Source organism: Strix aluco, chromosome 28, assembly GCF_031877795.1.
Source record: "Strix aluco isolate bStrAlu1 chromosome 28, bStrAlu1.hap1, whole genome shotgun sequence".
NCBI lineage: Eukaryota > Metazoa > Chordata > Aves > Strigiformes > Strigidae > Strix > Strix aluco.
Window position 1 is genome coordinate 1293419 of NC_133958.1, and position 27089 is coordinate 1320507.

Sequence of the window (27089 nt, forward strand, 5' to 3'; positions counted from 1 at the left end):
GATGTTGTTCTTTGGACTCCGCTTTCGCTCTTTTCCCTCCCGGTCCCTGTACATAGAGAGAGCTCTTTATTTTTGAATTCCCACGGGGATCCCCGGCCACGGGGGTGCTGCGGGCTTGGGGGGCTGCCGGGTGGTAAACGGGATGGGGGGACGATGAGGGGGGGGTAAGCGGGGAACGACACACCCCCCCCCCAAAAAAGTCTGGAGTTGGCCCTGGAGCGATGCCCGCAGGGGACCCAGGCTGATCCCGGGCGCTGCTGGGGCAGGGAAGGGGCGGGGGGGGTACGGTGGGTGCCTTTACAGGGGGGTCCCTCAGCAGACACCCCCGTGCCCCCATCCCGGTGACAAAGACGGGGACACCCAGCACCTCGTTTCCCCCTCCCCGGGCAGGCGGGGGGCTGGGTGCCGGCTCTGGGTGCTGGCGGGTTTTGGCAGGGGTGCTGGGGTTGGGGGAGGGCGGGGATGTGGGTGCCATGGGGGGGCGGGGGGGGGGGCAGGTTGGCCGGGGAGGGGCAGGGGGGGCTGCAGCCCAGGCGGCGGGGATCAGGGTGGGGGGATCGGGGCGATCCAGCCAGCACTGACGCAGCATCGAAAGCACTTTAGACTAAGAGAACGGGTCTCTTAGGGGGCACAGGCTGCTCTGCCGGGGGACCCCCCCCAACCGCTCCCCCCCCCCCCAGGGGCACCGGCCAGCGCTCCCGGCTCCGGCCGAGGGCGTTCGCTCCCCTCCTGCACCCCCGGCCAGCGCTCAGGGGGACCCCGTCTGCCCCCGACTCCTCTTCCCCGGGGGAGGCATCACCCCACTCCGGGCGCTCTCCGGCTCGGCCACGCGTTTTTTTTCCCCGGGGTTTCCCTTCGTCCATCTCCACGTCCGGAGGCGCCGTGTGTTGCTGGGGGCTGTTTTTGGCTGGGGGGGGGGGTGTGTGTAAGGGGGGGGCGGGGTGTGTGGGGCGGGAGGGCCGGGGGATATTTTTTTTTTTTTAAATTATTATCTTTTTCTTTCTGCATGCCCTTTGCGCGGGAGCAAACCTCGGGCGCTAACGCTGTATGTCGAGGAGCTGAGCTGAGCTGTTACTGTCCCACGAATGCTGGTGGATCGTTGCCAAATTTTTCTCTTCTCCTCCCCTTTTCTCTCATTCTTTTTCCGTCCCACCCCCCCACCCCACACCCCCGGCATATTTCCCCCCCCCCACCCCCCAACCCCTTCGTCTTTTCTTTCTGAGCCTTGTAAGTGTAAAAGATGACTCTGATTTCGTTTTTGTCTCGGGAAAACTGCAAATAAATTATGAGGAAAAACAACTGACCAAAAAAAAAAAAAAAAGTAGCTGGAGGGAGGTGGTTGAGTGAATCTGCACCCACCCGGGTGCCCGTGGGGGTGCCCAGTCCCAGCGCTGGCCCAATTCCCCCCCCAGGAAGCCACAAAGAGAGTCAGAGCCGGGCTACAACTGCCAAAGACGACTTTATCCCTGTGGCCAGGGGCACAGAGAAGACACCAACCACTGTTACAGCCTCAAGCGAAAGTTTTTGCCCTTCCCAAGGAGGAAGAGGAGGCAGTGGGGGCTGCTGGGCACCCCCCCCAGCCAGCCAGGAGCAGGGGAGGGGCGGGGGGGGGGTCTCCAAGCTGCAGGGAACCCCCCACCCCGGCCACCCCCCTCCCCACAGGGACCGGAGCACTGGGGGTGGTTTCCACAGCCCCACACAGCACAATGGGGGGCACTCGGGGGATCAGGGGGGGCTGTGGGCTGCCCAAGCCCCCCCCCCCTTCCCACCCCAGCTTGGCTCCTTCCCACATCGCCCCCCAGAAGCAAAGAAACCCCCTTCCCCGGGGCGGGGGGACAGGGGCCACAGCATCCAGTTCACCGGCGACAACCCCCCAGCAGAGAAAGCGCCTCTTCTTCCCTTCCCCCCACCCCTCCCCACCCCCCCAGGCTCACTCTTAGGACACAAATACATAAAAGCCCCCCCCCCAGCTCCCCCCAGCTCCTCTCTCCCGCCCCCCCCCGGGACACCGAGGCGCTGGCTAGTGTTAACGGGTGCAAAGGCAGAGGGGGGGGCACGTGGCCGGGCGGCCCGTGGTCCAAACCACCCTCGGGAAAAATGAGGGCAGGGGGTCTCCGGTGCTCCCCCCACCCCACAGGTGCCAGCTCGAGGCCAGCGTGGGCCCCCCCTCGAGATGAAAATCAAATCACAGAAGCCCACAGCACCGAGGCCGCCCAGCCCCGGGCCCCGCAGCGCAGCCCAGGCCCGGGAACCCCCCCTGGGCTGCTTCTTTCTGTCCTGGGCACGGTCGAGGGCCGAAGGGGGGTGAAGGCCTGGTGGTCCGGAGCAGGAGACCCCGGGCTTCGCGTCACATGATTTCACAGCAGGAATTCTGCTTTCGGGCCTGGGAAGAGAAGAAAAAACCAGCAGTGAGGCTCACTGCAGCTCCCCGAGGGGGGCCCAGGGCGCCTGCACAACCCTCCCGGCTTGCCACGAAGGGTCACGGCACAGATCTGACCCTCTCAGCCCCCACCCCGTGCCAGGAACCACCGCAGCCAGGATTTGCAACACCCTCCACTAGCCACAGGGCAACGAATGGCCTGAGCGAGGGGCTGGGGAGTGCCACAGCCCGGCTTGGGGCACCCGAGCTCCCTCCAGGCCCAAAGCGGCTGCGCCAGCAGCGGGTGATCCTTGCCCAGCACCCACATCCTCTGCCCTGGGGGTGTGTTCTGCCCCTCCCCAGCCCCAGGCTCCTCAGGGAGGGGGTGACCCCCGCCCCGGGATGAGAAGCTGCACTCACAGTTTTGTAGAAGGCTTTGGACTGCGCCCCGAGCACCTCCGATTTGGAGACCAAGTCATCCAGCTTCTCCCCTCGCTCCAGCAGCGACTCCATGGTGTTGTGCTGCCAAAAAAAAAAACAGCGCTGACCCACCGTGCTGGCACCCTGGGCCCTCCCCGACCCCTCCCCAGCCCCGAGCAGAAGATGGACGTGCCACCGCGTCCCATGGCCACCCAGGGAGCAAGCCCAGCCCCGGTAAAGATGGGAAGGTCACAGTGACCGGGAAAAGAGCCCCCGGTGCAGGAGGCAGCACATGCAGGTCATCTGGAGCAGAAGACAAACGAGGATGTGACACTACGCAGGGAAGGGACCGTGGCTTGAGGGAGGGAAGTGAAGGGGGTCAGTGCCCACAGGATCATCTGGGTTGGAAAAGCCCTTGAAGCTCCTCCAGCCCCACCATGAACCTCACCCTGACCGTTCCCAACTCCACCAGATCCCTCAGCGCTGGCTCAACCCGACTCTTCAACCCCTCCAGGGATGGGGACTCCCCCCCTGCCCTGGGCAGCCCATTCCAACGCCCAACAGCCCCTTCTGCAAAGAAATCCTTCCTAAGAGCCAGTCTGACCCTGCCCTGGCGCAGCTTGAGGCCATTCCCTCTTGGCCTGCCGCTGGGTCCTTGGCTCAAGAGACTCCTCCCCCCTCTCTGCACCCTCCTTTCAGGGAGTTGCAGAGGGCCAGGAGGTCTCCCCTCAGCCTCCTCTTCTCCAGACTAAACCCCCCCAGTTCCCTCAGCCGCTCCCCATCAGACCTGTGCTCCAGACCCTGCACCAGCTCCGTTGCCCTTCTCTGGACACGCTCGAGTCATTCAAGGGCCTTTTTGGAGTGAGGGGCCCAAACTGAACCCAGTAGAACTGGGCCAGCCCAGAGGAAGGGGAAGGGGAAGCTCCCGCAGCACCAGGAAGGTCTGTGGGGAATGGAGAAGGTGGGACAGCCCCATCGCCTCGGGGCCACGCTGCAGCCCAGCCCCGAGCAGTTGTTGCAGCCCGAGCATCCCCCTCACCAGGATGATTTTGGTCTCGTCCAGCTCCGCCTGCACTCTGGTCATGGGGTCGGCATCACGGGGGTTCTGGGAGAGAAACAACAAGGTGTCAGCACCGTCGCCGCAGGGACATCAGCAGCCCCGCAGCACCGGTGGCCCGGCACACACCGGGGCGTCACCCGCACTTCCACCCCCCATGCTGGGGGCCATGGGGAGCGTTTTCCGGCCTCCCCGCAGCACCCGGGGGGGCCATACCTGGTATTTACTGAGGTACCCGTCCAAGGCCGTGTAGCTGATTGTCTCTGGGGAGCCCGAAGGCCAGTCTATTTTGCTGACCTGCCTGGAGAATTCATCCAGCACCTGTGACACAAGGAAGCGGGCGGTTACTGCCTGTGGGGCTGCGGCTGGCAGAAGGGATTTTCTCCTTAAAAAAAAAGATTTTTCTCCTCCTCCTTGTTCGCTTTTGAACAAACTGAGGGAAAAGACAGAAACCAACTTCCTCGGTGAACAACCAAGAGTGGTGCCCACGCCAGGTAGGGCTGGCTGTCCCTGACTGTCCCCAAAGCCCTGCGCCCTGCCAGGGCGCTCAGACACACCACAAGTTTTTGGCAACGCCGGGAGCGCGGCCACACTCGGTTTTCCCACATAAACCCCACAGCAGACAGGGAGGACGGGGGGTGTCTGCCAGGCCAGCGCCTGGGCTGGCAGCAGAGCAGAGCTGGGACTAAGTCCTAAGCGCGCAAAGCCGAGCCACTGCACGGCTTGGAAGTCTTTGGACTGGCCGGATCCTGCTCAGCTCAGCGCCAGTGTCCCCCAGCTAACGAGCAGGAGGGTCGTTTCCTCGTTGCAGCATGAGGTGTGGAGGAGCTCCCGGCCCACGCGCTCACCTTGTCCAGCAAGGTGAAGCAAACCCGCTGCGGATACTCGTTATCTGCGATCACCACTCCAGCCAGCCCGTCGTTCCGCACGTACACGTGGCAGAGGTACTCTGGGCGGAGAATTCACATCAGAGAGGCAGCGGGGAGGTCCAGAGCCTCCCCCAGCACCCAGCGCCTCCCACCTGGCCCCAGCAGCTCTTCCACAACCCATGAATCACATGGGAAGGTTTTATCCAGCGACTGCGTTTCGCATGATTTCATCAGGAGGGCAGGAAGGGCTCGAGGGAGGATCAAAATCAGCCCCAAATTCTACTTGAGCAGGTTACCGCAGCCTGGCCACGTGGCGCGGGACACGACGCTAACCTTCCAGGGCAGCAGGTACTGCCAGAGTTAAACAAAAACCCGAGGGGGAAGCGCTCAGCCTGATTTTAATAAATACCAACTTGTCACAAGCCTGGAGTGTCATTAAAGAGGCCGCAGCAGCCAACTCCAGACCGCGCCCTGTGCGTCTCGGGGTTCCAGAGGCACGTGGAGCTGGGCGGGGAGGCTGGTGACGAGGCCAGAAATCGGGGCGTGGAGCCCAGACTCACACAGCAGAGCTCGAGGGAGGGGGGAAGGAGGCTGAGCCAGCACAGCCGCCCCTCGGAGGGCCACAGCTGCCATGCGGGCCGGGGATGGGACAAATCAGGACAGCTGAGGGGTGGTGGCCGTACAGCCCGGCAGCTCCGAGCGTCCCGAGGGTGGCGAGGAGAGTTATAAAGCTCGAAGGAGAGTTATAAAGCCTGCTCTGCCCGTAACCTCTCTAACAGGGCGGGCTGGGCTCTCGCCCGGCTCAGCCACCTCACGCCTCCAGTGCTCGCCCAGGCGCTGTTTCAAGGTCTTGTTTTTTATCATAAATGGACAAGGAACGAAGCACGTGAGGCTGCACGTGCTGACCCCGGGTTATCCTCTCACCTTGCTCCTTGACGGAGGCTCTGCTGCCCAGCTCCGAGCGCTCCACGATCAGCTGGCTCGTGAAGGTCATGAATTCCTGCACGCTGCGAACACAAAGCGTCGGTGCTTGAGTCGGCGAGGGGACCCGAGAGCTGTGGGGTGCTGGTGTGGTGGCCCTGGGGGTGATGTGGTGGCCCTGGGGGTGATGAGCTGTCCCACAGGTCCTTGGCGTTTTGGGTGCACTGAAACCCTTCCCCACAACCCCCCCACCACGTTTGGGTCGTGGGGATGTGGCTGAGCTGTGGGATTTCCTCAGGGAAGAGGCTGGACCCTGCAGCCACCACTCAAACACCTCCAGCTTCGCCAGGCCCAGGGGAGCACCCACATCCCCCCGGCTGCGGCGAGGGACTCGTGTCCACGGGCTGAACTTGCCTTTCAGCAGAAAATAAAACACCGTTGAGCCACGCATCTGCCCAGCTCAGGCCCCTTCTCCCACCTGAGCTTTGATCCCATACTTGGGGCCCTGACCCGAATCCCACACAAGGCACCAGCAACCTGCAAACACACCTCAGCTACCTACACTTTGAGTCAAGATTAATGAACATCCTTAAACCAGACTCGCTCTAAGTCTGGAAAACATTCCTGAGCCCAGACTCGAGTCCTGCCAAACAGGCTTCTTGCGTAAACCCTCCTCTTCACCCCACAGTAAAAGAAGCCAAAAATCACGAGCAAGTGCAAAACAAACGTGTTCCCAGTGTACACCAGGATTAATGAACTTGAGGCGACAAATTCCCCACTTGAGCTGGAAAGTCCCAGGAGGGGAAACCTCAGAGCTCAGAATACAGTTTGCTCAAGCCCCCCTCAACACCAACAGCTCCCACTTAGGAGCTTCACGTGATGCGGCACCAACTAAACATCAACGGACATCAAAGACCGCGGTTTCCTCGCTGCCTTCCAGGGCTGGAAGCAACTCCAGAGCAGGGATGTGCCTCTCACACTTTACATATTCCTTAGGGGTTTTTTTGCATTTCTCCCAGCCCGGACACCACGCGATCGGATGCTGGCTCCACCGAGACTCTGACCCGTCGGGTTTCCAGGCGCTGCAGAGAAAAGACCGGCCCAAAGATTTCTTAACATCCAGCTTCAGCAGAAACAGAGGATCAGCACGTTCCTCCTGCTCTGGGGATCTGCTGGCGGCCGCAGCCATCACAACTGCACAGTATTCCAGGAGGAATCAGCCACCAAAGACCTCACCCCCTCTGACCCTCCCAAAGCTACCAGTCACAGAGGGACCTGGGGGGGTTGGTTGCCAGTGGCTGAACATGAGCCAGCAGTGTGCCCAGGTGGCCAAGAAGGCCAATGGCATCCTGGCTTGTACCAGCCCTGGCGTGGCCAGCAGGGACAGGGAAGGGATCTGACCCCTGTGCTCGGCACTGGTGAGGCCGCCCCTCGATGAGTGGGTTCAGTTTTGGGCCCCTCACTCCAAAAAGGCCCTTGAATGACTCGAGTGTGTCCAGAGAAGGGCAATGGAGCTGGTGCAGGGTCTGGAGCACAGGTCTGATGGGGAGCGGCTGAGGGAACTGGGGGGGTTTAGTCTGGAGAAGAGGAGGCTGAGGGGAGACCTCCTGGCCCTCTGCAACTCCCTGAAAGGAGGGTGCAGAGAGGGGGGATGAGTCTCTTGAGCCAAGGAACCAGCGGCAGGCCAAGAGGGAATGGCCTCAAGCTGCGCCAGGGCAGGGTCAGACTGGCTCTTAGGAAGGATTTCTTTGCAGAAGGGGCTGTTGGGCGTTGGAATGGGCTGCCCAGGGCAGGGGGGGAGTCCCCATCCCTGGAGGGGTTGAAGAGTCGGGTTGAGCCAGCGCTGAGGGATCTGGTGGAGTTGGGATCTGTCAGTGCTGGGTTAACGGTTGGACTGGATGATCTTCAAGGTCCTTTCCAACCGAGATGATTCTGTGATTCTGTGAAATTATTCGGCAGAGGTTGGACAGCACACACCCCGCGCTGGCACAGCCAGCCCATCCCCATCCCCCTGCCCAACAGGTTTTCCCAGCTCCCAGGAACTACAACTGCATTTATCCCAGATTTATGCCCAAACCCAACTCTTTGGTAACTCCGCAGCCTCAAAAAATGCACACGCAGCGTTTTTAACCCAAACTTAAGTGAACCGCACCTTAAACCACACCTAGGCACCAGCAGCCCCTCTGAGCACGACAGAAGAAACAGCTCAGCAAATGATTAACCACCAGAGAAAAAGCTGCGAGACTAATGAGCACAGACACCCCCTCACCCTCCACAAACAGCATCGCTGTTCCCAAAAAGCTTTTTTTAAGCAGAGAAACAGCCTGCTGCCTGGGAAGCGGCTCTTTCGGCCATAGACGATGGCAAAACCACACAGGGAATTTTCTCAGGAGCTGGAAAACCCAGAGCTGCAACTACGAAGCAATTTGGGCTTTTCAGAGATTACTTCACCCGCCACAATCCATCTTCGAGCGCGTGCGTTGGCAGCACTGGCACAGCTCCTTTATCCCTCTCGCATATTTGGCTAAGAAAGTATTTTTGAAGACAATCTTACTTTAGCGTTTTCCCTTTATCACTGGAATTTTAGAACCAAACGTGCTCGAGGCTCCATAAAATCTTGGCAGGGATGGGGGATGGAAAATTCAAGTCCTATTGGTATTTCCTAAAGCTTTTATCATCTGGAGCTGGAGGCTGGGAAACGAGCTGTTTTGCAATAGGCACCTGCTTTATTTTACAGTTTTTAGAGGCTTTTGGGAGCTCCCCTCAGCTGCAAGCTGCTGAGAGAGCTCTGTGATCTCTCTGCGTGCACGGAGCTGCACACCCTGGAGCCAGGTTGGCGTTGAGGGCTGAACTAGCTCACCTGAGGCCGTTACAATAACCCGAGCAGAGGTTTGTGGGCTTGGAAAAGTTTAAGATTAGACCAAACACGTAAATAAAGAGATAGTGGAGGTGTCAGGCGAGCTCTGTCAGTCTGACACAAAGACAAGTCTCCTCCCACCCACCTCTCACACCCCAGGAGCCGCCGTGACTGGTGGTTCAGGCACTCGCTGGAGGGGGAGCAGCTGACCCGAGCACTCGGGGTGTTTCCCTGCACCCACATTTTATCGCTTGGCTACAGCGGATGATTTACCAAGTCAAACCTGACCTCCCGGGGCTGGCCCTGGCATCGGCTCTCAGGGGAAGCGAGGTTTTGCCCTGTTCCTGAGGCTGAAAGATCGCTCAAAGTGGATCTTGCAGCACTGAACCGCGCGTGCAGGGAGCGTCTCTGGGGGGTTCATCCCTTAGGAGAAGCCTGTTACTGCTGCCACCACATCCCTGGTGACACAGGAGCAGAAAACTCTCCAAAAGCTTCTGCTCCCTCTCCCCAAGGTCGTGCCCGAGCCACGTGTCAGCCCTGCAGCACACAGGGGAGATTTCCTTCCCCCCCCAGCCTCCCTCAGGGCATCTGGCACTCCAGGCACCCACCTGGATCTCTGGAAGAAGTTGAAGGTGGACACGTCATAAGCAGCTTTCAGTAAATGCACTTTGGGGTCACCTTTATAAAGGACACTTAGGCTGTAGAGCCTCATCGTGGCGTCTTCTGCTGTTGGGCAGAGGAAGGAGAAGCAGGAGGTGAGGCGGGGGCCAGGTTGCCACCAGGCTCAGAGTCCAGGCGGCCGGTGGCCCCCCCTGCACGGCTGAGCCCCCCCAGGACCCCTCCTCCCACCCCTGCCTCACCCAAACCCTTCCTCCATCCTTTAAGACCAGCCCCAGGCACCCTGCGCTCACCCACCTGCCCGACACCCCCAGAGCCCGCCCTGACCCCCCGCCCCTTTTCTCCCCCGGCCCAGCCAGCCCGACCCCCTCAGTCAGGACGGCCCCAGCAATGAGCCCCCACCCTGGCCTCAACTAGCCCAGACCCCCCCAGTATAACCCAAGCCCCAGTACAACCCAGCTAACCCAGCCCTCGCCCCCAATACAACCCAGTCCCCTCCAGTACAACCCAGCTAACCCAGCCCTCGCCCCCAGTACAACCCAGTCCCCTCCAGTACAACCCAGCTAACCCAGCCCTCGCCCCCAGTACAACCCAGTCCCCTCCAGTACAACCCAGCTAACCCAGCCCTCGCCCCCAATACAACCCAGTCCCCTCCAGTACAACCCAGCTAACCCAGCCCTCGCCCCCAATACAACCCAGTCCCCTCCAGTACAACCCAGCCCCCTCCCCTCCAGCATAACCCAGTCCCTCAGCCCCAGTATAACTCAGTTAACCCAGCCTCCACCCCAGTATAACCCAGTTAACCCATCCCGCCCCCCCAGCTGGCCCAGCCCCGACCCCCGCGCCAGTATAGCCCAGTCCCCACCCGGTAAAACCCAGCTCAGCGTCCCAATCTTCGCCCCCCCGTGGCTAGAGCAGCCCCTCCCGGTCCAACCCCCCTGCCCGGCCCGACCCGCGGTACCGGTGGCTCCGGACCCGGCTGTGAGGAGGCGGCGGCCGACGGGGGAATGAGCCCGACCCGGAAGCAGAACCGCGGCGACCGGAAGTGACACCGGCCCGGGGCACTGCCACGGGGCCTTGGCGGCACTGCGCATGCGCCTGGTAAGCCCCGCCCCCCTCGGCCTCTTGATCAATAAGCGCGTGTTTCTCGCTCTCGCCCCGCCTCCGAGCTGGACGGCCAATCAGCGCCGTCCTGGTGTGATGGGGCGGGGCTTCTCCCGCAGGACCTCCGGCGGGGGGCGCTCTATCCCGGCGTCCTTTGCGCGGGGCCGACGGGGATGGGGCCGTCTGTGGGGGGTCCCGTGGGCCCCGTCAGGGGGGGTGGCCTCTCCCTGGGGGGACCCTCAGTGGGGTGGCTTCCCCCCATGGCGTGGGGACCCTCCACGAGGCGGAGGTCCCTCTGGGGGACTGGCATCTCCCGCAGCCCGGGGCGGGCCCCTCTGTGGGGCTGGCCTGTCCCCGTGGCTTCGGGGACCCGCCTGTGGGGTGAGGACCCCTCTGTGGGGCTGTCCTGCCCGCGGGGGGGACCCCTCTGTGGGTTGGGGACCCCTCTGTGGGGCTGGCCTCTTCCCCATAGGGCGGGGGCCCACTGATGGGGTGCGGATGCACCACCCAAGGGTTTGGGACCCCTCTGTGGGGTGGGGACCCCTCTCTAGGGCCAGCTCCCCCCACAGGGTGGGCACCTGTGGCTGGGGCAGGGGTGCCTCAGCCTTCCCCTGCCCCCTGGGTGCCCCCACAGCGCAGGGCCATGGGCAGGGTGGGGATGAGACACTGTGGGGTGACACTGCCCCCCCCCACCAGGCCCTGCCGTGACACCCCCAAACCCTCTGCCCTCCCCAGAGACCCCTCCTTCCCCCGTGGGGGTGCCATTCCCCCCTCAGCACCCACCCAGGCTTCCTGGGCACCCTTGCTTCTCCCTCCCCAGCTCTGGGTCTGAGGGGATGCTGCCACGGACCAACACCGGGAGGTTTTGGGGTCCACCGGCGGCCGGGAGCATCCTGCCCATTGGGACCCCCCAGGTACCCCCCAACACTTGGCTGACAGCACCAATCTGGGGGTAAGGGGGGATCGCCATGTCCCCATCCCCCAAATCCGGCAGCTGTCCTCAGTCCGCCGCGGCACCCGGCATCAATCCTGGCATCCCCGGGGGCACAGAGCACTTCCCAGTCACCCTCGGCCCCTCACCGGGGTGGCCGTAACCTTTGTCATCGAGCCACGGGCTCCTCCGGCCCGGCGCGGTCTCCATGGGAGCATGCCGGGTTGCTAAGCCGTCCGGTGGAGTGCTTGCCACTGCCGCCAGGACATCGAGGCGTTGATATGACAACTGGAGCGGGGACACGGGTGGCCCGGGGCGTGGTGCTTTGCATGACGGGGCCAGCAGCCCCGGGTGGGGAGGGGTCCCGGCCAAGCCTCGCCGTCACGCCGGGACTTCCCCGCTGGTTGTAGAAACCCACCGGTGTGGACTCGTGACCCCTCGCCGCGCTGAGAACCCATCTGGCGCGCCGGTAAATAAATTTACCGGTGAAAAGAAGCGAGTGGGGAGAGCGTGACCTGCGTCCCCCCGGCGTGAAGGCGGCCCCGAGATGCGGGGTGAGAGAGCTGAGCCCACCGGGGCACCGGGCCCCTCTCCCTGCCCCTCTGCTTGAGGGTCCAGAGGCCGGGGGGGGGGAAGATCGGGACCCCCCCCCTCAGCGGGTGCTGGAGAGGAGGCGGCCGCTGCTGGGCGTCGATGAGATAAAGCGGCGAAAGTGGAGCATCCCCCGGCGGAGCGAGGGACGGAGCAGCCCAGCGCCGACCGGACGACTGCCAGGACGGGGAAGGGGGCTCGCTCCCCGGGCCAGGCACCGCGGCGGGGTGCCCGGGGGTTTGGGGGGGGACGGCTCGGCCCGCAGCCCACCCCGCCCCGACGGCTGCCCCCATGCTGGATCACCGAGCCAGGATGGAGAGCGGCAGGAAGGAGAAGGTGAGGCCGCTGCCGGGGCGATCCTGGGGCAGGCGGGGGGCTGGCGGGGAGACGGGGTGGGGGGACATGGCAGGTGCGGGGAGTGGTGCGGATCCTCCCTGGGCTGCCGGCCCCCCCAGCCGGGTGCTGCGGGCATCTCCTGCCAGGCCAGGTCCATGCTGGGGACAGAGGTAGCCGGGAGGGAAGGACAGCTGGCCGGGAGGACACTGGCTCCGGGGGGCAAAGCCAGGCAGCCTGGAGTCAGCCCCAACGTCCCCAGGGGGGTCCCTGTCCCTGAGATCACCCCAAAGCGCCCTCCAGGGAGGGGACCCAGCGCCGCCAGCCAGGGCTCTGCATTTTGGTGTGCTGGGTCTCGGCCCGGCACAGGCCATGCCCCCGTGCCCACACCAGCGAGGACTCGGGACAGAGCCGGGAGCGTCTGTGGGACCACGCTGCCGGGCTGGGGTGCTCCCACCGTCTGGGCATCGCCCTTGGCATCTTGCTGCCAGCCAAGCGGCTGCCGTCCCCGGGATGAGATGGGGCCCATCACCTCCTTCGGCTGGTCGGCCACCGAGGAACCCAGGAGGATGGCACCCGGCTCATCCCTGGCCAAACGCCGGCTGGGAGCCGCCGCTCCCGTCTCTTCTCCTGGATGGATTGAGCTCACAGGGCCACGGGCAAGGACAGCAAGACGCTTCCCCACTCCAGGCTGGGACATCCAGGGGGACACTGAAGGGACATGGCACGTGCTGGGGGCAGGAGCGCGTGGCTGGTAGAGTCGGACATCACCAGCCACCGCAGGATCCAGCTGCGTGGTTTCCAGCTTTGTCCCATTTGCAAGATGCGTCAGAGCAAACAGTTTCCTTGGGAAGCCGAGAGCCGGTTTGGGTCGCGTGGGAAGAGCCGAATCCCACCAAGGAAGAGCCAAACCTGTCATTTTGGAGGCGAGAGAAGGGATGAGTTGGGGCATGTGGCACCTGAGATGGAAAAACTGTTGGAGAAATAAAACTCAGCCCCCCTGCTGTCATCCTTGGGTGCCAGCCCCAGGGCTGGGGACCCTCGAGCCACGGGAAATTTGGCGTTCGTGTGCTGAGCGGAGCCGCAGGATGGCTTCCGCATCATGGAGCGCCGAATGCCTTCAGCCGCCGGCTCCAGCAAGATGGTCAAATCCAGCCCTGTGCTTTTCCAGGCAGGATTTTTCCAAGCCTGTCCAGGCTGAACCCCCTCAGTGTCACGGCAAACCTCGCCACGGTGCTGCCTTGGGCTGCCCTGGCCCCTTTCTGGGGTGGCCAGCGGCACAGCGATGTCCCCCGGCACGGCGGTGTCCCCTGTGGTGCAGCCGTGGCTTAATGGCACCTCGGGGGCTCGGTGTTAACAGAGCCCCCGGGCGTTGGCACCCGGGTGGGCTGGGGAGGGTGGCTGGAGAGGTGCCAGGGTGCCAGGATCCCCCTCAGGCTGTGGGTGGTGGCTGAGGCCGCCCAGGCACGAGGGCTCTGAGGGGCAGGAGCTTTTGGGACAAGGAGATATTTGGGGTGAGCCCCCGCTCGGGGCGTGGCTGGAGGCTGACGGCCAGCGCTCAGGGCCGGGTGGTTTAGCAGGATGGATGCACTGGGGGGGTCAGGCCGAGGCAGCGGGTGCCCTCCCAACGCCAGGACGCTCCGAATCACATCCCAAAGGCTTTTACAGAGCCCCCCACCCTGAAACCCGTCGGGAAACTGCAGCAGCCTCGAGGAAAACATCGGTCTGCCGGTGAAAGTGCAAGCAGGAGTGTTTTAAGCTTGCCCGGATCCCGGTGACTAATGAGCCCTCTAATGCTGCCGGCTACATCTGGCCGAGCAGCGAGCGCTCGCTCTCCCCCCAGCTCCATCTGACAGCCCGGGGCTGCCTGCCCCCGATTACGTGCCGTGGCTAATGGAGGCTGCGCCGGCGGCGGAGCCCGGGGTTGCTACGTAAAGGGTAAATACAGGTCCTGCCTGCCAGGCGCTTTCCTCGAGTGGGCCCTGCGATTCTCCCTGGTAGCGAGGCAGGGAGCATTTCCCGATAATACTTTTTCTATCCTGCCCGTGGTTCTGGCTGCCCACCCGCCTGCCTGCCCTCGGCCCTCTGTTCGTGCCAAGTTTGATGGGTGGAAAATGGGGGATGAAGGGAGAATAAATCCTGTGAGGAGCGACTGAAGGAGCTGGGACTGTTCAGTGTGAGGAGGAGAAGGGGAGGGGAGACCTCATCACTCTCTGCAGCTCCCTGAAAGGACGTTGTGGAGAGGTTGGTGCTGGTCTCTGCTCCCAGGGAATTAGTGACAGAACGAGAGGGAACGGCTTTAAACTGCAACAGGGGAGGTTCAGACTGGACAGGAGGAGAAAATGTTTCGCCGCCAGAGTGGTCAGAGAGTGGAATAGGCTGCCCAGGGAGGGGGTGGAGTCCCCATCCCTGGGGGTGTTTAAGGGCCGTTTGGATGAGCTGTGGGGGGATGTGGGGTAGGGGAGAACTTTGTAGAGTCGGGCTGAGGGTTGGACTCGATGATCCCGAGGGGCTTTTCCAGCCTGAAGGATTCTGGGATTCTGTGAGAGGGATGCTGCTGGCTCGCGGGGGGACCGAGGAAGATGCCGGCATCCTCATCGCAGCCACGGAGGGGTCCCACCTCCTCGGTGGGAACTGCCAAGCCCCTAAATGGCATCGCTGGGAGCGCTCCTTGCTGGGAGAGACCCTGGGATTTGGCAGGACGGGATGTCCCAGGTCCAAGCCCTGCTGGAATGGTGACGGCTTCGATGCAACGGGCTGAGCTTGTGAAAAAGCAACGAGCTGAAAGCGACGGCGTGGGGACTCCTGTGCCGAGTGTGGATTCTCGCAGGCAGCACCGGGAGAGAGTTTGGGGCCAGCAGCAGCTTGTGCTGGTCCTGCGGAGTCACCAGCACGTCACCAGCTCTGGAGAGCAGAGAGATGGGATGAGGGGTTTCGAGGTGTCTGTGCACTGATGGGGAAAACCAGGGCCAGGGGAAGGAAAATTTGGATTATTTATTGCGGTTCAGGCCACCCACGGCCCGTAGCCCCTGTCCTGAGCTGATGCCGCCCGTCCTGCCACAGGTGGAGCGGATCCTGTCGGAGTTTCGGCTGAAGGAAGAGGACCTGAAGAAGGTGATGTACAGGATGCAAAAAGAGATGGACCGAGGGCTAAAGCTGGAGACGCACGAGGAAGCCTCTGTCAAAATGCTGCCCACCTACGTCCGCTCCACACCTGAGGGCTCAGGTACGGCGCTGCCAGGCTGGGCAGGGTCCCTCCTGCTCCCTTGCCATGTCACCTTTTCCCCGGACCGCGCCCAGCTTGGTGTGGGAGGCCAAGACCCCCCCCTGAGCCCGTCCCCTTGTGTCCCCCCTCCCTGGCTTTGCAGAGGTTGGAGATTTCCTGTCGCTGGACCTCGGTGGCACCAATTTCCGTGTGATGTTGGTGAAAGTGGGTGAGGGGGAGGAAGGGCAGTGGAAGGTGAAGACGAAGCACCAGATGTACTCCATCCCGGAGGATGCCATGACGGGGACGGCCGAGATGGTGAGCTGGGCTCACATCCTGTCCCCTCCTGCACGGTCCCTGTCACCAGGCAGGGGCAGGCAGTGCCACGCTTTGGTGGGAACGCTGGTGGGTACGTCCCTCATCCCTCCAGCTGGCAGAAGCCAGGGGTGGCGGGGAGGTGGCCACGCTCGGGGGACCCTCGGTGGGGACAGTGGCCGGCTGTGGGCAGTGGGAGGATGGGGATGGCCCCCAGCAAAGCCTGGACCTCCTCTCTTCCAGCTCTTCGACTACATCTCCGAGTGCATCTCCGATTTCCTGGACAAGCACCAGATGAAGCACAAAAAGCTGCCCCTGGGCTTCACCTTCTCCTTCCCCGTGCGGCACGAGGACATCGACAAGGTGAGGGGGTGGCTGGGCAGGACGAGGACCTGAGGGTCCCCATGACCCAGCTACACCCACAGCCCCATTTCGGTCTTCCCCTCGCTGCAGGGCATCCTCCTGAATTGGACCAAGGGCTTCAAAGCCTCCGGCGCGGAAGGGAACAACGTGGTTGGGCTGCTGAGAGACGCCATCAAACGGCGAGGGGTGAGACGATCGTACGGTTCGTGCCAGTACCGCGGTGGGGGGGGAACCCGGCCCCCCCAGCTGTCCCCGCGACGGGGCCACTGGAGCCCGGCGTGTCCCTGGGAAGGGTCATTCCACACCTGTGCGTGACGCACCCCTGCATCCTCATCCTCGGGGACCCCCCCAGCCCCAGCCCCACTTGCTGCAGCACAGCCCGGACCCCTGGTGAGACCCCGACGGTCCCTCTCCCCTCCCCAGGACTTCGAGATGGACGTGGTGGCGATGGTGAACGACACGGTGGCCACGATGATCTCCTGCTACTACGAAGATCACCGGTGCGAGGTTGGGATGATTGTGGGTAAGACGGGACACGCCGCAGGCGAGGGGGGGGGACCATTCCCACGACCCCACTCACACTCCCCTGCTGCGATCAGGGGCTTGTCCTTTTTGGGGGGACACTCTGAGGACATGGGGGGGGTGGCAGCGGTACCCTGCTGAGGCCTCCTGAGGTTGGGCCACTGGATGGCATCGCCTGGTTGCCCGGCACAGTGGTGGGGGCACCTTCGGGGTGGAAAGGGGGTGGTCACCGTAACGGGTCTGGTCACCCAAGGGACATCCTCTCTCCAGGCTGCTGGTGGCATCAGTTTGGGTGGGGACCCACTGAGGGTGGCCAGCGCTGGCCGTGCTGGGGAGCCCAGGAGGTGGGGATGGGTTTGAAGCCCACAGGCTCCTCTGTGTCCCCCCCCCTCGCAGGGAAGCAGCCCCCCGCCACCCCCCAGCCCCACGCTATCTTTAGTGCCATCAACCATGCGGCCATCTGGGCTCTGCACAGCGGCCGCCGGCGGCCCCCGGGCCTGGGTAAACACCGCGCGGCTGTTTATCTGCTCCTGCGGCGGCCGCGCGGCCCCGACGGCCACAGCCCCGGGGACCCCCAGGGACCCCGGCCGGGGCTGCGGGGCAGGAGCAGGGGGGAGCAGCAGGGCTGAGCTTCCCCATCCGCGTCAGGGTGGGGGGGTGCAGCTCCCAGCGCAGCCCCCCCCTCCCCAGGCCGCGGCACCGGCTGCCCCCCACCCCCCGGAGCTGTTGAGGACAGGAGGGACGCGGATGTTGGCGGGTCAACGTCCCTTGTCCCGTCACCCCACACCACCCTGCTCTGACTGTCCCATATCGGGGTCCCTTGTCCCGTCGCCCCACACCAGCCCGCTCTGACTGTCCCATATCAGGGTCCCTTGTCCTGTCACCCCACACCAGCCCGCTCTGACTGTCCCATATCAGGGTCCCTTGTCCTGTCACCCCACACCACCCTGCTCCGACTGTCCCATATCGGGGTCCCTTGTCCCATCGCCCCACACCACCCGGCTCTGACTGTCCCATATCGGGGTCCCTTGTCCCATCACCCCACACCACCCTGCTCTGACTGTCCCATATCAGGGTCCCTTGTCCTGTCACCCCACACCACCCTGCTCTGACTGTCGCATATCGGGGTCCCTTGTCCCGTCGCCCCACACCACCCTGCTCTGACTGTCCCATATCGGGGTCCCTTGTCCTGTCACCCCACACCACCCTGCTCTGACTGTCCCATATCGGGGTCCCTTGTCCCATCGCCCCACACCAGCCGGCTCTGACTGTCCCATATCGGGGTCCCTTGTCCCGTCACCCCACACCACCCTGCTCTGACTGTCCCATATCGGGGTCCCTTGTCCCGTCACCCCACACCACCCTGCTCTGACTGTCCCATATTGGGGTCCCTTGTCCTGTCACCCCACACCACCCTGCTCTGACTGTCCCATATCAGGTCCCTTGTCCCATCCCCCCACACCAGCCTGCTCTGACTGTCCCATATCAGGGTCCCTTGTCCCATCACCTCACTGGTTCCCGCTGGCAGGGACGGGCTGCAACGCCTGCTACATGGAGGAGATGCAGAACGTGGAGCTGGTGGAGGGCGACGAGGGGCGGATGTGCGTCAACACGGAGTGGGGGGCCTTCGGCGCCTCGGGGGAGCTGGACGAGTTCCTCCTGGAGTACGACCGCGTGGTGGACGAGACCTCACTTAACCCCGGTCAGCAACTGTAAGGAATAGGACAGAGCCAGTTCCTCTGGGTGTCCCCCCCTGTCCCCAGCTGCGTCCCCTCCACCCACCCTTCTCCTTCCCCCTGCCCACCCGCGCCACGCTGGGCTCAGCTGAGGCTGGAGCAACTCATCACAGGTACTCCCAAAGCGGGGGGGGCCTGCGCAGGGACGCATCCGGCAAGGGAGGGGGGAAGGAAAGAGGGGGTGCTGCGGGACGTGGCCCCCCCCGCCCCAGGTCCTGGCCCTGATGGCCGCCCCCTCGCCTGTGTGTGTCCCCCCCCAGCTACGAGAAGATCATCGGGGGGAAGTACATGGGGGAGATCGTCCGGCTGGTGCTGCTGAAGCTGGTGGACGAGAACCTGCTCTTCAACGGGGAGGCCTCCGAGAAGCTCAAGACCCGCGGGACCTTCGAGACCCGCTTCATGTCACAGATCGAGAGGTACGGGGCTGGCGGGGCCTTGGGGGGGGGGTGGCCGGCACCCCCAAACCATCCCCCTGTGCTGCTCCGCACTGGGGTCTTCCATCTTGTCACCCCACAGCGGTGCAGGCACATTGGGGTGTCTGTTCTGTCACCCCACGCCAGCCTGTTCTGTCCCATATCGGGGTCCCTTGTCCTGTCACCCCACACCAGGGTGTCCTACATCAGGGTCCCTTGTCCCATCACCCCACACCACCCTGCTCCGACTGTCCCATATCGGGGTCCCCCGTTCCGTCACCCCACACCAGCCCTCTACAACTGTCCCCCACGGTGTCCCCCCATCCCCTGGCTGACGCACCCCTTTCTCCCCATCCCAGTGACTCCGATGACCGCAAGCAGATCTACAACATCCTGACGGCTTTTGAGCTGCTGCCCTCGGGGACGGACTGTGACATCGTGCGGATGGTCTGTGAGAGCGTCTCCACTCGCGCCGCCCAGATGTGCTCGGCCGGGCTGGCCGGTGTCATCAACCGCATGCGGGAAAGCCGGAGCCAGGAGACCCTCAAAATCACCGTGGGGGTGGACGGCTCCGTCTACAAGCTCCATCCCAGGTGAGGATCCCTGGGAGCCTTCCACCCGCCACCACCCCCTTCCTCTTCCTCCTGCATCCCCCCAAGCCTTGACCCTGTTTTTTTGGGGTTTTTTCCCCCCCCTGGCAGCTTCAAGGATCGCTTCCACGCCACGGTTCGGCAGCTGACGCCCGGCTGCGACATCACCTTCATCCAGTCGGAGGAAGGCAGCGGGCGCGGGGCCGCGCTCATCTCGGCCGTCGCCTGCAAAATGGCCTGCATGATGGGGCAGTGAGAGAGGACTCGGGGGGGAGGATGAGGAGGATGAAGGCGGGGGGGGTGTGGGAGGACGGTGGTCCCGTGAGGAGCTCTGCGAGGAGCAGAGACGGACGCGGGAAGGGATTTGCCGCCGGCAGAGGCGGCTCCTGGCTCCCCAATAAACGGGGTTTGCGTGGACTTCTCCTCCGGGGCCGCTTGAGCGAGAGCTCCTCGTCTCCACCCCCCCATATGGGGCTGCCCCACACATGTGGGGCAGCCAAGGGTCTTCCTGGGCCTCCCCAGCCCCTGCATCCTCACCCAGCTGCAGGGAGTGGGGGCTTCTGTGCGGCCCCGCAGCCCCTTCGCTGGGGGTTAGACCCCCCCCTGGGGGGTTGGCTGAGAGATAAGGAGCTGCCTGGGACGTACTTGGGGGTCAGGGGAGAAGGGGGGGGCCAGGCCGGCCCCCACTGGTGAGCCTGGGGGTGCAGAGACCGACTGGGGTACACCGGAGTGGTACCAGATGTGGCAGGGCACCAATTTTTGGGGAAACCCTCCAGCCTCGTCCCTGCAATGGGGACACCAGCCTCCCCCTCCCAGCGCTGACCCCCCCAAAAGGGAGCACGAACCCCCACCAAGGGCTAAATCCTTCTCCCACCACCTGCAGCACCCCAAAACCCAGCGGGTCCCAGCCCACCCCATACAGGGGGGCACATAGATGAACCCCCCGGGGGGCTGTTTCATGTTCCGGAATGCCACAGCTCGGCCCCCTTCCCAAGCAGCCAAAAATAGTGTGTCCCCCCCCTCTGGTGACACCCGGGGGGGCCCGGCCTGGCTTGTGTCCGGCACAACCCGGGGGTGTTGGCACCAGCACCAAGTTTGGCCCGAACACCCGCTCGCATCCGCCGCCCAGTTTAGCTCGGGGTGATAACGGGCGGGGGGGGTAAAAGCTGGGGTGCCCTGGGGACCCCCAGCCCAGGGCTGCGGTGGGGATGGTGAGTGTGGCTGGGGACCCCCCCCAAGGCGCCAGGATGGGGGCACCCCTGAGTGTTGGGATCCCTCGGGGGGTCTGGGGTGTCCCTGGGTGTTGGGGTCCCTCTTGGGGGTGTGGGGGCACCCCAGGGATTTGGATCCCCCTAAAGGTTTGGGGCACCCCAGGGTATCAGTGTCCCTGCGGGGATCTGGGGCACCTCAGGGTCCTCCTGCTACACCCCAGGGTGTTGGGGTTCCCTGGAGGGTCTGGGGTCACCCCAGGGTGTGGGGGGGTCCCCCTCAGGTATCTGGGACACTTTGGGGTGTTGGGGTCCCTCTGGGGATCTGGGGCACCCCAGGGTATTGGGGTCCTCCTGCTACACCCCAGGTGTTGGGGTTCCCTGGAGGGTCTGGGGTCACCCCAGGGTGTTGGGGTCCTCTGGGGGTCTGGTGGCACTGCAGGATGTTGGGGGACACCCTGGGGGTCTGGGGCACCCCACTGTGTTGGGGTCCCCTTGGTCTGGGGGCACCCCAGGGTGTGTGGGGTCTCTCTGGGGGTCTGGAGGCACCCCAAGGTGTTGGAGTCCTCCTGGGGCACATACAGCATGTGGGGGGCACCCAAAGATGTTGGAGTCCCCTGGAGCATCTGAGGGAAGGTGTTGGGGTCCCTCTGAGGGTCTGGGCACCGTAGGGTGTTGGGTCCCCCTGGGAGTTGGGGCACCCAAGGGTGTTGGGTCCCTCCGAGAGTCTGGTGGTACCCTGGGGTGTTGGGGTCCCTCTGAGGGTCTGGGGCACCCCAGGGTGTTGGGGTCCCTCTGGGTGTGTGGGAGCACCCCAGGGAGTTGGTGTCCTCCTGGGGCACCTGAAGGTCTTGGGGTCCCTTTGGGGGTCTTGGGGCGCCCCAGGGTCTGGGACCCACTCAGGCTGTTGGAGTCAGGCCGGGGCCACCCTGTGGGTGTGGGGTCACCCCATGGTATGGTCCATCTTGGGGGTCTGGGGACACCCTTGGGCATCTGGGGCCACCACAGGGTGTGGGGCCACCCTGGGGGTCTGGGGCTACTGTGGGGTTTTGGGGTCACCCCGAAGTGCAGGGTGACCCCAGGGTGGTGGGGGCTGGGCCGCATTGGGGGTGGGGAGGGGGAGGGGTACCCCTGGGGTCTGGGTCACCCCGAGGGACGGGGCCACCCCAGCGGTGACGCCCCTGAAGCCCCCGGCCCTGTGGGTGACACCCGGCAGCACCGGGACCCCCCCAGCTCATTGGAGGAGGGGAAGGGGATCCCTTGGCTCTGATTGGCTGTCTGGGATGGGGGAGGGCTGTGCTCTGATTGGCTGCAGCCAGCAGGATTCCCTGTGTTCTGATTGGCTGCGGCCAACAGCAGCAACAGCGTTCCCTGTGCTCATTGGCTGTGGCCAAAAATAGATTCCTTGTGCTCTGATTGGCTGCAGGCCTCAGCCAGCTGGATTCCCTGTGTTCTGATTGGTTGTCACCCAAAAGACACCTTGAGCTCTGATTGGTGGCAGCCCTCAGCTAGGAGGATTCTCTCTGTTCTGATTGGCCAAGGCCAAACACAAGGGATTCCCTGCGCTCTGATTGGCTGAGGCTGAACCAAGGCTCCCCCTCGCCCCAGTTGGCTCCCGCAGGCCGGGGGGGTGGGCACACGTGGCAGGGCAGTGGCCAGGTGGGGCCAGTGTGGCTCCTCCAAGGTCTTCATGTTCGAGCAGGCGCAGATCCAGGAGTTCAAGGAGGTAGCGGGCGGGGGGAGCTGGGGGGGTCCCACAGCTCAGCCCCCCCCCGACGTCCTGTGAGGGACCTGGGGGGTCGGTTGCCAGCCAGCTGAACAGGAGCCAGCAGTGTGCCCAGGTGGCCAAGAAGGCCAATGGCATCCTGGCTTGTATCAGCACTAGCGTGGCCAGCAGGGACAGGGAAGGGATCTGACCCCTGTGCTCGGCACTGGTGAGGCCGCCCCTCGATGAGTGGGTTCAGTTTTGGGCCCCTCACTCCAAAAAGGCCCTTGAATGACTCGAGCGTGTCCAGAGAAGGGCAACGGAGCTGGTGCAGGGTCTGGAGCACAGGTCTGATGGGGAGCGGCTGAGGGAACTGGGGGGGTTTAGTGTGGAGAAGAGGAGGCTGAGGGGAGACCTCATGGCCCTCTACAACTCCCTGAAAGGAGGGTGCAGAGAGGGGGGAGGAGTCTCTTGAGCCAAGGAACCAGCGCCAGGACAAGAGGGAATGGCCTCAAGCTGCGCCAGGGCAGGGTCAGACTGGCTCTTAGGAAGGATTTCTTTGCAGAAGGGGCTGTTGGGCGTTGGAATGGGCTGCCCAGGGCAGGGGGGAGTCCCCATCCCTGGAGGGGTTGAAGAGTCGGGTTGAGCCAGCGCTGAGGGATCTGGTGGAGTTGGGAACGGTCAGGGTGAGGTTCATGGTGGGGCTGGAGGAGCTTCAAGGGCTTTTCCAGCCCAGATGATTTTGGGGTTCTGTGATTCCCCCCCCACCTGCTCTGCATCGACCAGAACCGGGATGGGATCATCACCGAGGAGGACCTGAAGGACACCTACGTGCAGCTGGGTCAGCGGGCGCCGCGTGGGGACGGGACAGGGACAGCGGTGGCACTGAGTCAGGGCGGTGACAGAGCCAGCGAGGGGGGACAGTGCCAGTGCCAAGTGGGGAAACGATGCCAAACAGGGGACAGTTGGTGATGCCACGTTGGGGACAGTGACAGTGCCAAGCTGGGGACAGCGCTGGTGATGGCCAGCACGGGGCAGCACCAGCACCAAGAGTTGGGACAGTGACGGTGCCAAGCAGGTGACAAGGGCCAGCGCCAAGCGTGGGGACAGATGTGGTGTCAAGGAAGGGGGAAGCGATGGCGCCATGTGAGGGGACAGTGACAGCCAGGGCCACCCGGGTGTGTTTTATCTCCCGAGGGACATGTCCCAGCACTCCAGCATGTCCCCTTCCCCAGCCACGCTGTCCCCTGTGCCCGCTGCCATGTGGCCTTGTCACCGTGTGTGTCCCCCCCCGCCCAGGGAAAACAACCGTGAGCGAGAGGAGCTGGAGGAGATGCTGGAGGAGGGGAAGGGGCCCATGAACTTCACCCTCTTCCTGACGCTCTTCGGGGAGAAGCTGAACGGTGAGTGACCCCGGGTGTCCCCCCCGACACCCCGGACACCCCCAAACCCCACCCAACACCCCCCCCCAGGCACCAGCCCCGAGGAGTCCATCCTCAACGCCTCCAGGCTCTTGTCAACAAGGACGAGTGAGTGGGGGGGGGACAGTGGGGACCCTGGGGACACCCGGCCGGATCCTGTGTCCCCCGGGATGGGGACAGGAGCCGACCCCGCGCTCAGCCGGTCCCTCGTCCCGCAGGTTTACGCGGCTCCTCCTGACCCAGGCGGAGAAGTTCTCCCTGGAGGAGGTGAGGCCGCTGCCCCGGCTGTCACTGTCACCGTCATGGTCCCCCGCACCCATCCTGTCCCCGCGGGGGGGCCAACAGGACCCTCGGGGGAAGGGGGTGTCCAGGACACCCGGCCCAGCCCCCCCTCCCAGATTGCCGTGTGTCCCCCAAAACCCCTGTCCCCAAGGTCCCCGTGTGCCCGTCCCCGTGATCCTGACCCCCGCCCCGCAATCCCACGTGCCCCACAGGGACCCTGTCCTCCAGATTGCCACGTGTCCCCCGCCATCCCCAACCTGGATCTTGTCCCCCAAGGTCCCCGTGTGCCCCCCCAAGGTGACACCCCCCCCGCAGGGACCCATCCCAGCCCCCCCGGGGGTGTGTGTCCCCCCACGCAGGTGGAGCAGCTGTTGGCGGTGACGCCCGTCGACATCTCGGGGGACATCGACTACAAGTCCCTGTGCTACATCGTCACCCACAGGGACGAGAAGGAGGACTGAGGGGACAGCGGGGGGTCCCGTTCCCCCCCCCCCCGCCCCCCCCCCACCTGCTCCGGCCAAATAAACCACCAAACAGGGGGGATCTCGTCCGCTGTCTGTCCGCAGCCTCCCTCCCTTCCACCTGGGCTTTGCACCCCCCCACAGCTCCTGGTGTCCCCGTGGAGCTGGTGGGTCCCCAACACAAGGGACAGCCCCCCCCCGCCAAAGCAGGGGCTCTCGGGGGACCCCCGGGAGATGGGGAGGCTCAGAGCGAGATGTTTTATTGCGGGGGGAGGGGGATCTGGGGGGGCCGGCGGGGCTGGGAGGGGCGTTGGGGTTCAGGGGGTGGCACTTGGGGCTCAGCCCTGTGGAGACAAGGAAGGAGCGGTGAGTTGGGGGTCACTGTCACCCCGTCACCCCAACCCAGGTGCCAGCGAAAGTGGCAACTTCGACCTTCCCCCACTTCTCCAGGGTGTATTTTGGGGTCCCCTGTCTCACCCCCACCCTACAGATGTGCAGGGGAGGCACAGGACCCCCAGGTGCCCTCCCATCCCCAGGGCAGGCGTGGGGTGAGGGGTGCGGGATATGGGGTGCGGGAACAAGATATGGGGTGTGGGATGTGGGGTGCAGGGTGCAGGATCAGGATGTGGGATATGGGGTGCAGGATCAGGATGGGGGGTGTGGGGTGCAGGATGGGGGGTGCAGGGTGTGGGATCAGATTGTGGGGTGAGGGATGTGGGGTGCAGGATGGAAGATGCAGGGTGAGGGAGATGGGGTGTGGGATCAAGATGTGGGGTGCAGGATGGGGGGTGCAGGGTGGGGGGTGCAGGATGGGGGGTGCAGGATGGGGGGTGCAGGATGGGGGTGTGGGATTGGGGGTGCAGGATGGGGGGGGTGCAGGATGGGGGTGTGGGATGTGGGGGGTGCAGGATGGAGGGTGCAGGGTGAGGGAGACGGGGTGTGGGATCAAGATGTGGGGTGCAGGATGGGGGTGCAGGGTGGGGGGTGCAGGATGTGGGTTGCAGGATGGGGGGGTGCAGGATGGGGGTGTGTGGGATGTGGGGGGTGCGGGATGGGGGGTGCAGGACGGGGGGTGCGGGATGGGGGGTGCAGGATGTGGGGGGTGCAGGATGTGGGGTGCAGGACAGGCGGTGCGGGATGTGGGGTGCAGGGGGTCTGGGGGTGCTGACCGGGCTCAGGCCTTGCAGAAGCCGATGGCCGCGCAGGTGTCCCGGGGCCCGTCGCCGTTCTGCAGCGCCTCGCTCAGCTGCTCCCGGTATTTCTTCACCAGCCCCTTGCAGAGGCGGCTCAGGCGCTTGCCCAGGGCCCGGCAGGCCTTGCCCAGCGCCGCCTCCACCGCCGCCTGCCAAGAACCAGCCCCGGCAGCGTCAGCGGGGCTGCCCGTGGGGCACCGGCCCCCGGCCCCCTGCCCCGAGCCCCCCCCAGGCACCCCCTCACCTCATCGGGGTCCTCGCCCGCCATCGCCTTGATCTGCTGCAGGATTTTGGTGCACAAGCTGCACTTCTTCCCCTTGCCCGGCGCTGCCGCGTCCCCTTCAGCCACGTTCCCTTCGGCCACGTCTCCTCCGGCCACGTGCCACTGCGGGGGGGGGACAACACGGACCCTCAGCGCCAGGCTGGGCCCCCCAGCATGGCCCCAGCGCAGGGAGGGGGCTGGCGTCGAGGGGCTGGGGCTCACCGGGCCCAGGCTGTCCCAGAGCTGGCGGCAGTACTGCTCCCTGCGGCACCGGGTGGCGGTGGCCATGTCCTGGCACCAGGACGTGGGGCCACCCTGGCAGGGCTCGGGGACCGTGGCCTGTGCCGCTGGGCAGGGGAGGGGATGGTGAGCGCAGCCGCAGGAGTGTGTCCCCGTCACCGAGGTCCCTGCGTGTCCCCAGCTCCCGGCCCCGCACAGAGTTCGTCCCCGTGTCCCCCTGTCCCCACCAGCCCCAGGTCCCCACACGTACCCTGTCCCTGCCACCCCCAGGTGTCTGTCCCCACAAGGACCCCGTCCCATCCTCCCCAGGTCCCCACACAGACTTTGTCCCCACCATTCCTCCTGCATGTCCCCATGTCCCCTCGTCTCCCCCATCCCTGGGGACACGTCCCCATGAAGACCCGTCCCTGCCATCCCCCCTGCCCGTCCCCGTGTCCCCCTGCCCCCACCACCCCCAGGTCCCCACACGTACCCAGGTGCCTGTCCCCACAAGGACCCTGTCCCCACCATCCCCAGGTCCCCACACGTACCCTGTCCCTGCCACCCCCAGGTGTCTGTCCCCACAAGGACCCCGTCCCCATCCTCCCCAGGTCCCCACACAGACTTTGTCCCCACCATCCCTCCTGCGTGTCCCCATGTCCCCCCCATCCCTGGGGACACATCCCCATGAAGACCCTGTCCCTGCCATCCCCAGGTCCCCACACAGACCCCATCCCCTCTGTCCCCACGTCCCTCCCACGTGTCCCCCTCCCCTCCATCCCAGGGCGCCCGTCCCCCCGCCGCCTCCTCCTCCCCCAAAACACGAGGGACCCCCGTTACCTCCCACTGCCACCAGCACCAAGAGGAAGGCGGCAGCCATGGCGAGCCCACTCGAGCGGGTGACAGCAGGTGACAGCGGGTGACAACCAGCACGTCCCACCCTGATGGCTTTTATAGCCCCGCGAGTGGGCTGTGGGGACGGTCGCACCACTCAGCGCCGCCGAAACCCAAAAACCCCTAAAAATGGAGCTGCGCCGGCCGCCAACCCCCTTCCTCCCTCACACCTCCGCCCCGCGGCAGGAAGGGGAGACGGGGGAGGGCTGGCTCGAGCCCCGGAGCCCCCCCAAAGATCCC

General features: G+C 64.6%; 4 protein-coding genes across 11 annotated transcripts; 2 read left to right on the plus strand and 2 right to left on the minus strand.

Moving 5' to 3' along the window:
* Positions 1 to 1982: 1982 nt before the first annotated feature.
* On the minus strand, positions 1983 to 18095 carry YKT6 (YKT6 v-SNARE homolog). 6 transcript variants are annotated; one of them, XM_074807976.1, is made up of 8 exons: positions 17973 to 17992; positions 9092 to 9206; positions 5630 to 5712; positions 4685 to 4785; positions 4053 to 4157; positions 3819 to 3884; positions 2780 to 2881; positions 1983 to 2383 (listed from the first exon to the last, which is right to left on the minus strand). In XM_074807976.1, exons 2-8 carry the CDS (start codon positions 9193 to 9195, stop codon positions 2348 to 2350), a joined length of 597 nt encoding a protein of 198 aa, XP_074664077.1. In that variant the 5' UTR covers positions 9196 to 9206; positions 17973 to 17992; the 3' UTR covers positions 1983 to 2347. The 6 variants fall into 6 exon arrangements, with proteins under 6 accessions (XP_074664077.1, XP_074664076.1, XP_074664075.1 ...); XM_074807975.1 differs by lacking the exon at positions 17973 to 17992 and adding an exon at positions 10077 to 10209 and having other exon boundaries at positions 9092 to 9209; XM_074807974.1 differs by lacking the exon at positions 17973 to 17992 and adding an exon at positions 10063 to 10170.
* On the plus strand, positions 14778 to 19460 carry GCK (glucokinase). 2 transcript variants are annotated; one of them, XM_074807983.1, is made up of 9 exons: positions 14778 to 15286; positions 15429 to 15583; positions 15824 to 15943; positions 16034 to 16129; positions 16367 to 16466; positions 17994 to 18177; positions 18462 to 18617; positions 18974 to 19207; positions 19316 to 19460. In XM_074807983.1, exons 1-9 carry the CDS (start codon positions 15103 to 15105, stop codon positions 19458 to 19460), a joined length of 1374 nt encoding a protein of 457 aa, XP_074664084.1. In that variant the 5' UTR covers positions 14778 to 15102. The 2 variants fall into 2 exon arrangements, with proteins under 2 accessions (XP_074664084.1, XP_074664083.1); XM_074807982.1 differs by lacking the exons at positions 14778 to 15286; positions 15429 to 15583; positions 15824 to 15943; positions 16034 to 16129; positions 16367 to 16466 and adding an exon at positions 17794 to 17852 and having other exon boundaries at positions 17904 to 18177.
* A 2235-nt stretch (positions 19461 to 21695) lies between these two features.
* MYL7 (myosin light chain 7) lies at positions 21696 to 24281 on the plus strand. Its single transcript, XM_074807909.1, has 7 exons — positions 21696 to 21778; positions 22021 to 22138; positions 22874 to 22962; positions 23417 to 23520; positions 23590 to 23646; positions 23738 to 23805; positions 24180 to 24281. The coding sequence occupies exons 1-7, from the start codon at positions 21696 to 21698 to the stop codon at positions 24279 to 24281; spliced, it is 621 nt and encodes a 206-aa protein (XP_074664010.1).
* Positions 24282 to 24525: 244 nt separating this feature from the next.
* On the minus strand, positions 24526 to 26949 carry GNLY (granulysin). 2 transcript variants are annotated; one of them, XM_074808058.1, is made up of 5 exons: positions 26796 to 26949; positions 25959 to 26083; positions 25719 to 25859; positions 25462 to 25623; positions 24526 to 24625 (listed from the first exon to the last, which is right to left on the minus strand). In XM_074808058.1, exons 1-5 carry the CDS (start codon positions 26833 to 26835, stop codon positions 24620 to 24622), a joined length of 474 nt encoding a protein of 157 aa, XP_074664159.1. In that variant the 5' UTR covers positions 26836 to 26949; the 3' UTR covers positions 24526 to 24619. The 2 variants fall into 2 exon arrangements, with proteins under 2 accessions (XP_074664159.1, XP_074664160.1); XM_074808059.1 differs by having other exon boundaries at positions 25451 to 25623.
* Positions 26950 to 27089: the final 140 nt, after the last annotated feature.

Bases quoted from the DNA above. Each gene is read 5' to 3' on its own strand.
- YKT6 (XM_074807971.1), bottom strand. From the start codon at position 12,760: ATGTCCCAGCCTGGAGTGGGGAAGCGTCTTGCTGTCCTTGCCCGTGGC.
- GNLY (XM_074808058.1), bottom strand. From the start codon at position 26,835: ATGGCTGCCGCCTTCCTCTTGGTGCTGGTGGCAGTGGGAG. The intron at 26,084-26,795 runs GTAACGGGGGTC...TCCCCTGCCCAG, and splicing joins GGTGCTGGTGGCAGTGGGAG to CGGCACAGGCCACGGTCCCC. The intron at 25,624-25,718 runs GTGAGGGGGTGC...GGTTCTTGGCAG, and splicing joins CGGGCGAGGACCCCGATGAG to GCGGCGGTGGAGGCGGCGCT.
- GCK (XM_074807983.1), top strand. From the start codon at position 15,103: ATGCCGCCCGTCCTGCCACAGGTGGAGCGGATCCTGTCGGAGTTTCGG. The intron at 15,584-15,823 runs GTGAGCTGGGCT...CCTCTCTTCCAG, and splicing joins TGACGGGGACGGCCGAGATG to CTCTTCGACTACATCTCCGA. The intron at 19,208-19,315 runs GTGAGGATCCCT...CCCCCCTGGCAG, and splicing joins GTCTACAAGCTCCATCCCAG to CTTCAAGGATCGCTTCCACG.
- MYL7 (XM_074807909.1), top strand. From the start codon at position 21,696: ATGGGGGAGGGCTGTGCTCTGATTGGCTGCAGCCAGCAGGATTCCCTG. The intron at 23,647-23,737 runs GTGAGTGGGGGG...CCCCGCGCTCAG, and splicing joins GCTCTTGTCAACAAGGACGA to CCGGTCCCTCGTCCCGCAGG. The intron at 23,806-24,179 runs GTGAGGCCGCTG...CCCCCCACGCAG, and splicing joins AGAAGTTCTCCCTGGAGGAG to GTGGAGCAGCTGTTGGCGGT.